General features: G+C 51.0%; 5 protein-coding genes across 5 annotated transcripts; 2 read left to right on the forward strand and 3 right to left on the reverse strand.

Moving 5' to 3' along the window:
• Positions 1-345: 345 nt before the first annotated feature.
• PpBr36_10120 (uncharacterized protein) lies at positions 346-3,390 on the reverse strand (the record flags this gene model as incomplete). Its single annotated transcript, XM_029897234.1, has 5 exons — positions 346-1,514; positions 1,609-1,796; positions 2,844-2,942; positions 3,033-3,196; positions 3,310-3,390. The coding sequence occupies 5 exons, from the start codon at positions 3,388-3,390 to the stop codon at positions 346-348; spliced, it is 1,701 nt and encodes a 566-aa protein (XP_029744279.1).
• A 3,822-nt stretch (positions 3,391-7,212) lies between these two features.
• On the forward strand, positions 7,213-8,065 carry PpBr36_10121 (uncharacterized protein; the record flags this gene model as incomplete). The annotated part of the gene is made up of 2 exons (XM_029897235.1): positions 7,213-7,730; positions 7,813-8,065. 2 exons carry the CDS (start codon positions 7,213-7,215, stop codon positions 8,063-8,065), a joined length of 771 nt encoding a protein of 256 aa, XP_029744280.1.
• A 431-nt stretch (positions 8,066-8,496) lies between these two features.
• PpBr36_10122 (uncharacterized protein) lies at positions 8,497-9,378 on the reverse strand (the record flags this gene model as incomplete). The annotated part of the gene is made up of 1 exon (XM_029897236.1): positions 8,497-9,378. One exon carries the CDS (start codon positions 9,376-9,378, stop codon positions 8,497-8,499), a length of 882 nt encoding a protein of 293 aa, XP_029744281.1.
• Positions 9,379-11,071: 1,693 nt separating this feature from the next.
• On the reverse strand, positions 11,072-11,742 carry PpBr36_10123 (uncharacterized protein; the record flags this gene model as incomplete). Its single annotated transcript, XM_029897237.1, has 2 exons — positions 11,072-11,186; positions 11,258-11,742. The coding sequence occupies 2 exons, from the start codon at positions 11,740-11,742 to the stop codon at positions 11,072-11,074; spliced, it is 600 nt and encodes a 199-aa protein (XP_029744348.1).
• Positions 11,743-12,339: 597 nt separating this feature from the next.
• Positions 12,340-13,812, forward strand: PpBr36_10124 (uncharacterized protein; the record flags this gene model as incomplete). Its single annotated transcript, XM_029897238.1, has 2 exons — positions 12,340-12,617; positions 12,684-13,812. The coding sequence occupies 2 exons, from the start codon at positions 12,340-12,342 to the stop codon at positions 13,810-13,812; spliced, it is 1,407 nt and encodes a 468-aa protein (XP_029744282.1).
• Positions 13,813-14,247: the final 435 nt, after the last annotated feature.

A 14,247-nucleotide genomic window follows, 5' to 3' on the forward strand; every position in this document is an offset into this window, starting at 1 on the left:
ACCAACACGCTATCGAAAAAAAAAAAAAAAAAAAAAAAAAAAAAAAAACCTTTAACCACAACTTCAACAGCCATCATGTCGTCCACAAGCCCAGTTCAACGACCCCAACTGCAGACTAAGCGAAAACCCTCACTTTGGGCTTGGGGCAGCATCCAGTCAGCACAGGGGGCAGGCGACGACCAATCCCAGCCCCGCCGCGGACGCCGCGCCGAGTTCAAAGCTAATCCCATATTTTACATACTCTCGACGCTCGCCATGACCGACAGCCTGCTGGTCTACCTCAACATGCAGGGCCCTTCTGGCGCGGGCTCGTCCATATTTTCCGTCGCTGTTCTGTGTCTGGTCCTACCTTTTATCCTTGTCGGAATCGGCCTCCTTCTGCTTCTCCGTCTTGCTGCTCTTCTTGTCCTTCGAGCCCGCGTCTCCGCCCTCGTCCTCGTCGCCACTGTCCTCGGCGCTACGCTTCCGCTGCTTGTGCCGCTCCGCTTCTAAGACTTCTTTGACCTCTTCGGATCCACCAAGGTCCGCCTTCTCGTCCCAGTCGACGTCGTACTCGGACGCGACATGCGCCACCTCGGCCCGCAAGGCGTTGGCTTCGCGCACTAGCCGCTCCCACCGGGGAACGTCGAACCCGCGCGCCTCGTATAGAGCTTCCCGGCGTCGACTAACCGTAATGTTCATGGCCGCCTTGTACGAGAGGTCTCGGCTGATGTACAAAAACCACAAATACCCGCCCATGATGGTCGTTAGCCCGGCCAGGTACGTGATGGGTTCCACGAGGTCCCAGCCAGCCTCGGTGTGGAAAGTGACGTAGTAGACGACACCCCACCAGGCGCTGAGCATGGCAAAACCGCCTTGGGCTAGACGGTGCGCCCCGCGGTGTGCGAGCTTGTCGCACTCTGACTTGATGTCAGTCAAGCGGGCAATGGACCTCGACATGCGCCGGAGCCGGCTGCGCATGTAGTGGGTGCGGTCTGCGAACGATGGCACCCCGACGTGCATCGTAAGGTTGTACCCTTCAACCTCGATGGCGAACTCGCGGCCCCGCGCCGCATCACGAATGAAGTCACCCATCTCGGTGCTGCTGCTCCACCGCACCCAGCGCTTCTCTTTATCATCGCGAGACTCGGCCTCGTGGCCCAGGCCGGAGTATGATGCGACGTGTGGGGATCTTGACTTGTCTTCTTTCTTCTTTGCATGTCTGGGACGACCCTGGGCCGCATTATCCGCGTCGCCCGTATCCTCAGCGCGGAAATATACACTCGGTATCTTCTCTTTACCATTCTCCACAACAGGTGGCAGCTCGGCTTGTATAAGGCGTTCCACGTACGACAGGGGCTGCTGTGGGTGGATTAATAGCGCGAGAGGTTGGATCTTGTCGTTGGATGATATCGAGCGGCCAAAGTCCTTGCTGTTACTGTCGTTGTACTCATTATTTTGACTATTCTTTTCGACAGATACGGGTAGCGGGAGGATGAGTTTGAGAAGACGTGTCGGCGTTGTTAAGAGCTTGCCTATGTTTTTTTGAGGTGAAGACGGGTTAGACAGAGTCTAGACTAGACTAGAACTACTCTAGAACCACAAATAAAATATGTACTGCTGCGTTACCTTTCGACAGTGGCTCCTCTCGTTTCTTGTCGTGACCCTTGGGGTCAACAGGCGGTTTGTCGGCATCTTGTCTGTGCCACGGGCGCTCGATCTGATGTTTTCTCAGGACCACTTCCTGCTCTTGCTCATCCAGGCCCTGTTGGTTGAGATCGCGAGCCCGCGACGCGTATTTATTTCCGCCATCTTCTCTACGGGGGTATCGTACAACGGTTGATGAGAACACTCGAAGGTTGTGAGGTTGTGATCTGGGTAGTATTCTGCGAGGTATTTTGTTTGCTGTTGGTCGTGTTACCTGCAACGTTGCCAGCCGAAGTGACAAAAGTCGCGGCGCATGGTTCATTGTGTCAAGTCGAGGCCGCGCTTGTCCCCAGTTTCGGTGAAAATGGTGTTCGCAGAGCCTTTCAGCCGATAAAAAAAAATATACTGTGGCTGGGCTGCTTTGATTTAGGTTCCGAGTCTAATGTTGGGCAAAAGGTCGTGTCCCATCTAACAGCATTCATTCTAATTACTGCAAAGCTGTAAAGGATTGCATCTCATCTCGGATTGCAGCTGGCAGGTGCGGCCTCAGAAGATGGGACAACCAATGACGTCACTATACGTCTGCTCGTCCGTCAAAAGGTCAACTGAACATGGAATTGTTGACAGGGAGCTTCTGCTGATTGATAACTGGATGGATGATTTACAAAGAGCACATCAAAGTTTCACTCCTGCCTCCATGCTAAAGCCCAAAATATTACAATACTATAATAACAATCATTGCAGGATCGTACGCATATTAGCAATATTACATCTCAGGCCCTTTGCACCAGCTGGGCATATCGTCGTCATCATCTGTTCCCACTTGTTAGTGCGGTGGATCATCAAATACCACGCCATACAGCACAACTGATTGATTTTCAAAAAAAAAAAACAAAAAAAAAAAAAAAAGCCCGACGAGCGACAAGATATTGCCTAAGTGAAAAGTAACACAGAAACCATCAAGGCCCTTACGATCATTTCTAATTTAGGAAAAAAGACATTATTGGAATTCGATCTAACCTAGCTAAGTACCGATTAAGCCAGATCCATTGAAAACATTAATTGACCACAACCACTTGGGCTGTGTTGCCTCAACCCGCTCCGCCAACCAGCGACGACTGTGGCATTAAACACCCAGTATACCCGCAGCCCTAGACCGGACTAGACTAAACTAGGCCAATCGTTTCCTCTAGGTGCAGTTGGTGCAAGTGACGCACGAGATGTACACAGCTTGCCGACCCGCAGCTCCCAGGTTATCGCTTCCCGGCCTGGACAGGATGGCAAGGCCGGAGCCAGTGCAGTCGCTGTGGTCGTTGCTATAAACCGGTGTTTGATCCAGTCAGTAAGGAGCCAAAGCTCAACGATGCCATCCGGCCGACGGATAGTCGAGAGGCTTGTCAACATACTCAAACAGCCGGCAGAGGGCACCCGCATCAGGGCCTGCCGAGCCGATGTTCCGGACGTAGTTTTCCGGGAGGCGCTGGCATTGCGTCCTCCAGTCACCTGTGGCGGCGCCCACAAACAGGTTGCGGCATTCTCCACTCCAGCCAGACTGGGTGCAGATGAAGACCTATAGTTTGGCGAATGACGAGGCAACTGTCAGATTTGTGGTGTAACTTTCTTCACGATTGACGAGATGCACGTCAAGATGAAAAGCGAGGAGAGACGCGGGTATCTGCATACGTTGCCTGCGACGAGCTCGGCGGCTGGTGCAGCCATGGCCAGAGGGAGGGCCAGGAGGGTGGTGAGGCCGAGGAACTTCATGGTGATAATGTTTGACAATGGCGAAGACAGAAATGTGATCTTCCTAGAGTGGCGAAAGCTGGGCGGTTGAGGATAACGAAAGTCAGAGAACTCTACTTGTGAGACTGTTGACTTCTTGTCTGGTTCATGTCTCAGCACAGGAAGACGGACTCTTTTATAGACTCACAGAATCACCTCGACAGTCCGCAAGCTGCGGAATCGCCGACGCGATCACGCCTCATTCGGGCATTATCGTGACCGAGATACTACCTAATGCTGTGAAATGCGGACTAATACGATGCTTTTCTGTCGAGGGACTTTTGTAAATGTAAGCACCTCGCAGATCACGGGTTGAAGTACGAGGCAATATGCAGCTCGCCTAGTACGAGCGAGCCAACCAGAAGGGGACGATGGCCTTTCTCGCCTTTGACACGCCTAGAGGTGAGGCGATTCCCCGTGTTTTCTCCGCCATAATTCTTCGTGTTTTGTATATTTAGACCAAGCTGAAGATCGTATGCTGCTCAAGGGAGTAGTAGAAAGACGGACGCTGGTTGGTGCGGTTCGCGGCTGGAGCTAAAGTATTCAAAACAGGGTATCTTACCTAACTATGAAGCTATGTAAGTCAGCATGACTATGAGAGATCGAGGGGTAAGATGCACATGTACAGGTCAGGCGGGGAAAGTTTGTGAATATAAACTGTGCAGCGTGCATGCCCATCAACAAAAGCGGCTACGTGGTATAACGGTCATTATTGCTGCCTTCCAAATCGTGCAAATGCACAATGCCGTTAGCAGCAGACGCGGGTTCGACTCCCGCCGTAGTCAACTACGGTGCCACCAACATAGCAAACTATTTTACTTTTTTGAATTTTGTTTCCCCTCTCTCTTTCGCACTCTGTTCCCAGCATTTGGTGGGGTTCATTCAAGGCTTCTTTTTTTTATTTTTTTATTTTTTTATTTTTTTATTTTTTTTTTTATCTTTTTCTTTCAGTTCTCTTTGTGCATTAGATTAAACCATCAAAAACCTCAAGGTAGACTTGACCTGCCCATGCGCTTTTTTCAGTGGCAATCCACCGCCTTGCAGCCAAGGATCATGTCGCCAGTTTATCGTGCTGCTATTGTGACTTGACACAACGAATAAAAGTGTGGTTAGGATGAGCCCCAAGGGAACTTGTTGAGGATAGCTTCCAAAATCATTCAAACTCCACCAATCTAGTTTTCTTCTACTGCTGGATGCGGCCTCTGAGTATTTGTATTTCGTTTTGGATAGGAAACGCAGAAAACAAGATCTTGGTATAATAATGACATCTGTAAGCTGACCCCAGGGCGCAAGACTCTTAATAATCAACGAGCTGACACTTCTGCAGACTGCATAGTAATTGAGCAAGAACATTTCATTTTGCCTTGGCGACGGCGAGGACCAAATATTACTCGCAAGTACTTGCGTAATAACCAAAGTCGCCAAGGTTGTTTATGCTTGTTAGTGGAGGCATATGTGCATCCAGGCACAGCTGCGCGTCCGGATGACTTGCGCGTGCATCTGCCTGACTGACTTTAGATGGTTGAGGAAAAAGTTGGCCAAGGCTCCCGGGTGTTGAACGAGTCAATCATGCCACTCGCTGCGCTTCCGTGATGGCCAAACAAAAACAGTTCAAGCAAGGGTAGATAGCTGGGCTCAATGGGTACGTGGTTGTTCTTGGAGGGAAATACTATCCTGTCGGCAACGGCCTAGCACACTTGGCCGTGTGGTTTTGGTGACACCTGGTGCAGGCACAGGTTGCAAGCAAGATCGGCACAGCCTTGAAAATGGATGTGAGCTGGAGTGTACGGACAAGAGCGCCGTACTTTCGAGCCCCGCGGCGAACCAGCTGGGACAAGTGTAGGCAGTCTGTCAAGGTGAGACATCTATACAGGTGAGGCAATGCAATTCGGTCAAGCCATTGGGAAGCGCGGCATAAACTTGCCAGGTCTGGCAGGCTGAGCTGATGCAGCACGAGGATTAGAATGTCGAGTGGTAGGTAGGAAAGCAGTTGTAGTTTGTTGGATATCATGATGAGCGGTGGCAGGATATGCTGAGACGAAGATCGAAAAAAAAAGACACGATGGGGTTGGGGTGTAATAAAGACTGACAACAAAACTATCATGATAGTATGCGCATGGGGAACTTGTCGTAAGGAGCTACTACGACTACCGACGCTCTACTCAAGAGTCTGATACAAATTTCCCCATGGATCCTGACTTTGTGGTGGCACCATAAGTGCATCATGTACATTACATATCTTGGTTGATAATTTAGAGTTAACAAACACCTTATTGACCTAGGTAATCCCAGGAAGCATTTGTTCTTTGTTGAAGTGAAGAGTGATGATGTTAAACTATAAGAAAAACTGAAAATACACGGTAAACTATGAAACTTGGCCGGGATTTTCGCTTTGGAATGAGTCGAGCAAAGCTGTGTGAAAAGTAGCAGCAAGCAACGAGTAACATATGAATAGTCAACAGATGACACTGGATCGGTCCCATGCTGGCCTGGAATGGCATGGAGAACGAATTAGGTAAATACCGGCAGTATCGCAGATAAGAAGAAGAAGCAGAAAAAAAATGCCTCGGAGAGAAATCTGGTTTACTATGAAAATATCACAGAATTACTATATAGACTTGGCAGCAGAGGAATGGACTGTATCCGCATCTGAAAACGGATGTTGAATATTGCAAATCGTGGCAGCTGCTCGTATAATAGCGACAAGGATAACATCCCCCGCAAGCCATATGGTCGCAGACAAACAGAACATACCCAGGTGGCTTAAACGCCCATTTACAAGGATAAGCGCCAATTTTTGGCCCCACTAGGCACCTCCCCCATGCGACACTTGCGGGATGCGACTTTGGAGTGCAGTGCATGCTGACAGGTGCTGGGGCGAGTTACTCTGCCATTCCCAAAACGTCAGCCGCCAAGAAGTGTCCGAGGGACCTTGCGTGGCCAGGTACGATTTGGTCTTTTTTCTCTTCTTCTTTGCTCTTCATTTTCAATTCTTGGCCGTCTTTTCCTGTCTCCCAATTCTTCGGCCTTGCGATACGCAGGGTCAGTAATACAGCCAAGGATGACAATTCCATCCCAAGAAGACGGCTGCGAGATTTTAACGGCTGTCGGTTAAAGAATAATTGCTTCGTCGTCACACCATACGATCAAAATTTCCGACCAAATACTCCGTAGGGAAGAAAGAGGGAAAAAAAAAAAGAAGCAGAAAAAAAGAAAATAAAAAATAAAAAGCATCACCATTCGCAGTGGGCGCAATGCCACTTCTTCACAAAGGACAAGTCAGGAACGAAGTGTTGGATTTGATTGGCGTAGCGAAAAACCGATAACCAGCAAACATGTTTCACAGCCTACGCCATAGAGGGGGTGGGGGATTCTGGGGGAGGTTGTTACTCATGGTGCGGCTAAAATAAGGGCTGGCACAGCTGGGTTGCATCTGCATCGCCCCACGCGCTTACTATCTGGGTACCTTACGTATACTACCAAAGGACCACGCAGAGCCAAAGGCTCGGGTTCTTTTTTTTTTTTCGCCATGTCGACTGCTGAGTCTCTGGGCCTTTCAGCTGCTAAGGTGCTGATGGAGGCTCAGCCCGAGAGGTGAGATTCCTCTTTGGCACTTTTTTTTTGTCTCTCTATATATGAAGCCAGGCAGACGTCTTTCCAGGTTGTCATCGGGAGCTTTTGTTATCCAGGCAACAGCCCAACATACAACATCCCCGACTATCGAAAAGGAAACCAAACGGAAACTAGCTACTCAAACAACAAATCATCCATCTAATTCCAGTATTCTAAACATCCCAGGTCAAGATGAAGATCACAGTCTCTCTCCTCATGACCCTCGCGGCCCTCGCCAATGCACACAGCTTCTTCCAGCAGCTCGAGCTTAAAAAGGACGGCAAGCAGTGGAACATGATGAAGCGCGGCGAGGGCGTGCGCACGCCAAAGGACCGCAACTCGCCCATCTTGTTCACGCCTCACAAGTCGTGGGAGTTTCTGCCGTGCAACGGTGGCGACAACGCGCTGACCAAGACGGACGTCGTGGTCAACGTCAACACGGGAGACGAGATCCACGCCATCTGGCGCCTGCTTCACAACAGCGGGAGCAGCCCGGATGAGATTATCGACAAGAGCCACAAGGGTCCCGTGATCGCCTATCTGAAGAAGGTGGAGAACGCCGCCACCGACCCCGGTACCGGCGACGGCTGGTTCAAGATTCAGCAGGATGGTTGGAAAGATGGTCCCAAGGAAGACCAGTGGGGCGTGGATCGCCTGAGGAAGAACAAGGGCAAACAGCAGATTATAATCCCGGATTGCATTGAGCCTGGGTAAGTTTTTTTTTTTTTTTTTTTTTTTTTTTTTCTGTCAAAAAATTGACCACTAACAAATTGTTTGCTTATGCAACTTCAGTCACTACCTACTGAGGGCCGAGATCATTGCCCTGCACGAAGCCGCTCAAAAGGGAAAAGGCCCCCAGTTCTACATGTCATGCGCTCAGCTCAAGGTCAACACCAGACCAGGCTCGAACGCCGCTGTGAAGAAGCCGGCAAAAACCTACGACATGACCAAGGTTTACAACGAGGGCGTGCCGGGCCTGACCACTGACATCTATAACAAGGTCACCAAGTATGAAGTGCCAGGTGGGGAGGAGTTTAAGTGTTAAGTGTTGTCATGTTTGTGTGGTTGAGCATATGTCGTCCGATATTTCAGGTGTTTGGTTTCCCGGCGCATGGTTGGTTGGGTGGTTGCATTGGGTTGGCGTTGGGGTGACGGGCATTTTGTATGGTTTCAGTCTGATTTTGCTTTCTAGCCGTATTTGAACTGGTTTTGTTTGCATCTCATTCTCATATTGACTATCTCTTTTCCGTGTCAACGTCAAAAAAACCAGAAAGGAGCACAAAAGGTGAACGAGAAAACAAACCAACGAATGACAAAAAAAAAGAAGGGAAACCCACATCAACACGCTAATTTGGCAACTTGAAACTCCTAACGCACTTACACCAGACAAGAGAAAAAAAAAAGCAAAAAAAAAAAAAACAAACAAAAAGAAACCGGTTGGTACCAGCCACCTCAGTACATAACCCCCCGCCTCTCTCACATGCCAGCATGCGTGTGATTATCTCTGACGTAGCACCCAGCCCAACCGACCTGGACCAGGATAGGCTCGTCGTAAAAGTCCTGAAACTTGTCGGTCACGTCGAGCAGGAACTGCGAGCAGTGCTCCGTGTGTCCCCAGCTGGCGCTGATGGTGTCGATGTTGCGCTCCTCGTACAGCATCAGGAACTGCTTCCTCCACAGCTGGACGCAGTGGTTGACGTGGTCGCGGGTGCTGGTGAAGTAGTGGTCGCGGTTGCTCATGGCGTCGACGCCCTGGATGCGCTGCGTGCGCGCCTCGTCGGCGAAGCCCGTCCACGTCTCGTCCTCCTTGTACTCGTCCACCCACTCCTGGTCGCGGCACTGCTCCGGCACCCAGTGGTTGAGCAGGATGTCGTAGTGGCACCCGTTGGCCTTGGCCTCCTCGGTCGACCCGCCGCACTTGATCAGCGTCGCCGCCGACGTGATGTTGTGCGTCGCCCCGCGGCTGCCGCCAGGTAGAGGCGCCGCCAGCTGGTCGGCCAGGGAGTGCCCGCCGCCGTGGTCGTGGCTGGCCATGACGGGCGAGTGCTTAGGCGTGCCGACCATGGTGGGTGTTGATGTCGGTGTCGATGCCGATGGCGAGGTTTGTGAGGCCGAGCACTGCTGTGCCGCCTTCGCTAGCCGTGGGTTCGGGATCAAAAAGATCCACAAGAGTGAGGTGAGGATAAAGACCAGGGTGTGAGAGATGTATGGAGACAGGCGGTTCCATCGCCGCCTCGATGGGCTCTTGTCTGATGTGAACTGTGGGCGCGAAGAGTCTTCGCTGTTGGTGCGGTTGGCCTCGTCGTCCCTGTCCCTGTATTTGGGAAGAAAAGGCTGGCTGTCGTTGCCATTGGCCATCTTGGACTTTACTTTGGAGCTTTGATATATAGTGGATCGCTGTATAAAAGAAAAATAAAACACTGCAGTACAAGATGCTTGGATGATCGATGGCTAATTTTAAGGTGGATGTAAGTGTTCTGCAAGCTGGACACGCGCAGAAATTCTGACAGGCGATCAAAGTCTCTTTTTAAAATAAAGGACATGCCTCGATCTCCAAGGTCTATGCCGAGATTCATGTTGTTTCGATCGTCACTTTGGGTGGAGTGTTTGGTCGTTTCAACCATCAGATCATGTCTCAAGTTTCAGGAGGAGCTGGCTCCTATCACGCTCGGTGAAGCCCCTGACAAGCACGGAAATCCAGGCACCTCAGGGAGGGGGGCCGCGGGCTGGGATCAGAACACCAAAAATTTACCACATCATTACCAATAAGGCAAAGGTCCTTGAACCTCAGTTTCATCTGATGGGCTTGCCCAAGGAATTTTGAAAATGCCAATCGCATCGCAACATTCTTGTAAACCATCTCATCTGGCCGGGAGCGCTGGACCGAGAGCATAAGAGTTTTTGTACCTGTCTAATGAAAATTACAAACTATACTTTTCAGCCTCAAAATTGCTAATTTGGTGAACCGAAAAACCACAGAGTGTACAGCAACAACACAAAGCCGAGGAAAAGCGTAGACTGGTAAGCAGAAAGCAGCAAAGTGAGCAATTGAATGACTAACCCCTCTGTATTAAAAGGATCAAGAGTACAAATTAGAACAAAAAAGAAGAGAAACATCAAAAAGGAAGTGAATGAACCTTGGAAGGTTCCGGCGAGATTCGAACTCGCGATTTGAGGAGCAGAGGCATTTCAAAACCTCACGTGCTAACCACTACACTACGGAACCGTTGAGGTGTCAAGGGTAAGTCACCTAATTATAGACGCAGGTGTCCCCCAGCCTCAACGTAGGCAGTAGTTCCTTTCAACGTCAACCTAGCGCTAGCGCCTAGCCCCCTACCCCCAACATGCTTCAATTTTTCTCTAACAATGGTTTATTTAACGAGGTGGAGCAGTGCTATTCGTTACTAGCGTAACGCCGTTGCTCCTTCGCTCCACGATCATTGCCCCGAATGTGATGCTCCATTCAAGTAAGCATTGCAGTCCTCAATCCACAACAGGAGTACCCGTCCTCTGAGTGGGCCTCAATATTAATACCGTCTCATCTTCACCAACGCTCCCACGCTTCATTAGACCCTCCATGCCGCCTCTGTTAACATGTACTGCATCGTACTTGAGCGGAGGGAGCCGCTATAGTAGACCCACGTGGTTGTCACATCAACCGCCTAAACGATAACCCGGGAATTTCATCCTTTGCAGTTCCATGTTTATTCGTCCCAATCCATGCCTGACAGCGGCGAAAAGCCCTGTCCGGAGAGCTTTATGCTGTTCCACAAATGGAATAATTGCTACATCCATAGCTCCGGGCATATTCGACAGGTTCGGAGGAAACCATCTTTGAGGCCGACATTTGACAAAACGCGAATTGTTTTTTCTTCGGTCAAGCATCAAGAGATAACTTGTCGTCCTGGAATCACAACTGTGTACGGCGAGCGCAATACTAATCCGGGTGTCGGGGCTCCCCACTTGAGCTACTGATTTCGTACCCGAACGTCAGGATGCAGCTCTGTGATTCAATCGTCTGGCAATGCTGTAGTCGCAAACCCGATAATTATCAGGGCAAACCCTTGGGGACCGAAGGAAAGAAGGATGGGTTCTGAATTCGTTCACGGTTTCGCTTGGCCATTTCAATCTGGCGTTTCTTATCAATGCGCTGGTTGTAAAAGCTTCTACAAAAAAACCAAAAGAACCGAGTCAGGAGTGCATTCGACCAAGTGCGCAGATAATAAAAGAAACAGACCTTGCAAGCGCAAATACGCGTGGCTCTTCATCAGTAGCCGAGACAACTGTAGCAGCGGTTGGGGAAGCGTCTTTTGCCTTGGCTTCAGGCTTTGGCGTCTCCTCTTTCTTGCTGTCAGGCTGTGCCTTATCCTTCTCTTCTTCCTTTTGGTCCTTTTCCTTGCCCTTGTCTTTGTCCTCTTTCTGGGCTTTCTCCTTCTGCTTCTCGGCGTATTCTTTCTTGATGCGCTCCACCTCCTCGTCCAGCTCCTTTTTCTTCTTGGCCTCCGCCTCTGCCTTTAACCGCGCCTCGATGGCGGCATGATCGACGATCGGCGTAGCAAAGTTCCTGTCCTTGAGGTGAATCGCGCACACATAAAAGAAGTCCTGCTTCTCCGGGGTGATGAGCACGCTGGTGGTGGGCTTGTAGCAAATGTTGCACCCTTTGGAAGATGTGTCGGCCACCTTGCGGTGAGTATACACGTTGGGGAAAGGAGCGGACGACATATTCTGGGATAGTCGGACACCCGGAGAGGTGGTCTGACTGGAAGACCTGCTACAAGTATCGTAATCTGGGTGGTGACAATAAGGCGAGGACGCGAATACGTTATAGGAACAGGTAGATGATGTTAGCGACAGCCCAAGTAATTGATTAGGTAGCGACGATAAGCTTGGGAGGCCAGACAGAACTGCCCCGCTTTGCGACGAGCCCATAATTCATTCGCGGTCTTATGGTATGCCCCCGTAGGCATCACTTGGGACTTGATCGCGGGGTAGTTTTTCTCCAAATCCCTGGACCCTGGGCAAATATCCAAAATGCCAGCCCAGACCCCGGCAGTGTTGCAGCAATCATTGGCCAATCAAGTGTGAGTCAGCCAGGGTCAAAAAAGTTTTGGGGACTTGATGGATACGCCCGCCACGACATGACGTTTCTGATACTGGTTGGCTAATTGTTTCTCGACTTTTTTTTTTTCTGCTGTTTGTTTAAGACTCATAACGCTTGCTGTAATTGTGACTCAACAAGAAAGGAGAGAGACAAGTACGACAGAACAGATACTCAAAGTCTTAATAGTATCTTCTTTTCATCGCAAACACCACGACAAAATGGCCGAGTTACCGTCACATGAAAAAAAGGCAAACATGCTCTGGGGTGGGCGCTTTACAGGCGGACTGGACCCGCTGATGGTGGCATACAACGAGAGCATCTACTTTGACAAGAACCTGTACCGCCAGGACATACTCGGAAGCATCGCCTTCGCACGAGCCAACAGCAAAGCTGGTGTCATCACCCAGGCAGAGTTTGAACAGATCGAGAAGGGTCTACTCGAGGTTCAGAAGGAGTGGGAGGCCGGTACCTTCAAGATTGTGCCGGGTGCGGATGAGTGAGTTGGTGATCCCCCATCTCGGCGCCTTGACCCTCAAGTCGCTAACGGTCTGGGCCTCCTCAGGGACATTCACACTGCCAACGAACGACGACTAGGCGAGATCATCGGCAAGGATGTCGCCGGAAAGCTTCACACGGGCCGTTCGCGCAACGAACAGGTGGTGACCGACATGCGCATGTGGTTGCGCGATGAACTGCGCAAGATTGAGTCGTACCTCGTCAGCTTCCTGACCGTCACTGCCGCCCGCGCGGAGCGGGAGATCGACCTGGTCATGCCCGGATACACACACCTTCAGCGCGCCCAGCCCATCCGGTGGAGCCACTGGATGTTGTCTTACGGACTTGTCTTCGCCTCTGACCTCGAGCGCCTGAGGGAGGTGATCAAGCGGGTCAACCGCTCGCCTCTGGGCTGCGGCGCGCTTGCCGGCAACCCGTTCGGCATCGACCGTGAGATGATGGCCAAGGAGTTGGGCTTCGATGGCCTCATGTGGAACTCAATGGGCGCTGTTGCCGACCGTGACTTTGTCGCCGAGACCCTGCAGTGGGGTGCCATGTTGATGCAACACATCAGCCGGTGGGCCGAGGACTTGATCATCTACTCGACGGCCGAGTTCGGCTTCGTGCGCCTGGCAGATGCCTATTCGACCGGTAGCAGCTTGATGCCGCAGAAGAAGAACCCGGACAGCCTGGAGCTGCTGCGGGGGAAGAGCGGGCGTGCCTTTGGTCACATGGCTGGCTTCATGATGGTGCAGAAGGGCCTGCCGAGTACCTACAACAAGGATCTGCAGGAGAGCATTGAACCAATGCTGGACCACGTCCGCACCGTCTCGGACAGCATACAGATCGCCGAGGGCGTGCTTGCTACCCTGGAGGCGCGGGGTGACAAGATGCAGGCTGCATTGGACCCGTTCATGCTGGCCACGGATGTGGCTGACTACCTGGTGCGCAAGGGCGTGCCTTTCCGCGAGACGCACCACATCTCTGGAAGGTGCGTGGCGCTGTCGGAGCAGACCGGAGTGCCGATGGACAAGCTCACGTACGAGCAGCTGCGGGAGATTGATGAGCGATTCGAGCCCGACATTGCCGAGTCGTTCGACTACGACAAGAGCGTAGAGATGAGGTCTGCCAAGGGCGGCACCTGCAAAGAGGCTGTGCTGGAACAGGTCAAGGTGTTGAGGAAGATGCTGGAGTGAGGGCTGTGTGTGTGATGTTGAAAACAAAAATAGACGATTGATGATGAATTGACGCCAGGGGCCGCTTGAACCGTCCTGTGTGCGCTGGTAAGAGCTGTATTTCTGACACGAGGAGCTCGCTCGTCTTAGTTATTGAACGTTAGCACGTGAACTGGGAGCGGTCGAACTGTCGTGCTCGAGTTCAAATTGAACATTGACAGATGTTGCAGGTACCGAATTTTAAAACCCGGACTGTCCAAGTCGTTTGAAAGGCTTTAGAAATGTCCTAGACTACGGCAGTATAAGTATACTAGACTAGCCTAGAATTACGTCATCTCAGGGGTTGCGTCGCTTGGTCGCAGCAGCAGTTTTGAATCGAACAACACGAAAACTCTGGACCCAATTAACGCGTCCAAAAGGTTGAACTTTACAATTTAAACACCACCCATCCACAAA

The sequence above is a fragment of the Pyricularia pennisetigena genome, assembly GCF_004337985.1.
Source record: "Pyricularia pennisetigena strain Br36 chromosome 4 map unlocalized Pyricularia_pennisetigena_Br36_Scf_9, whole genome shotgun sequence".
In the NCBI taxonomy this organism is placed as follows: Eukaryota; Fungi; Ascomycota; class Sordariomycetes; order Magnaporthales; family Pyriculariaceae; genus Pyricularia; species Pyricularia pennisetigena.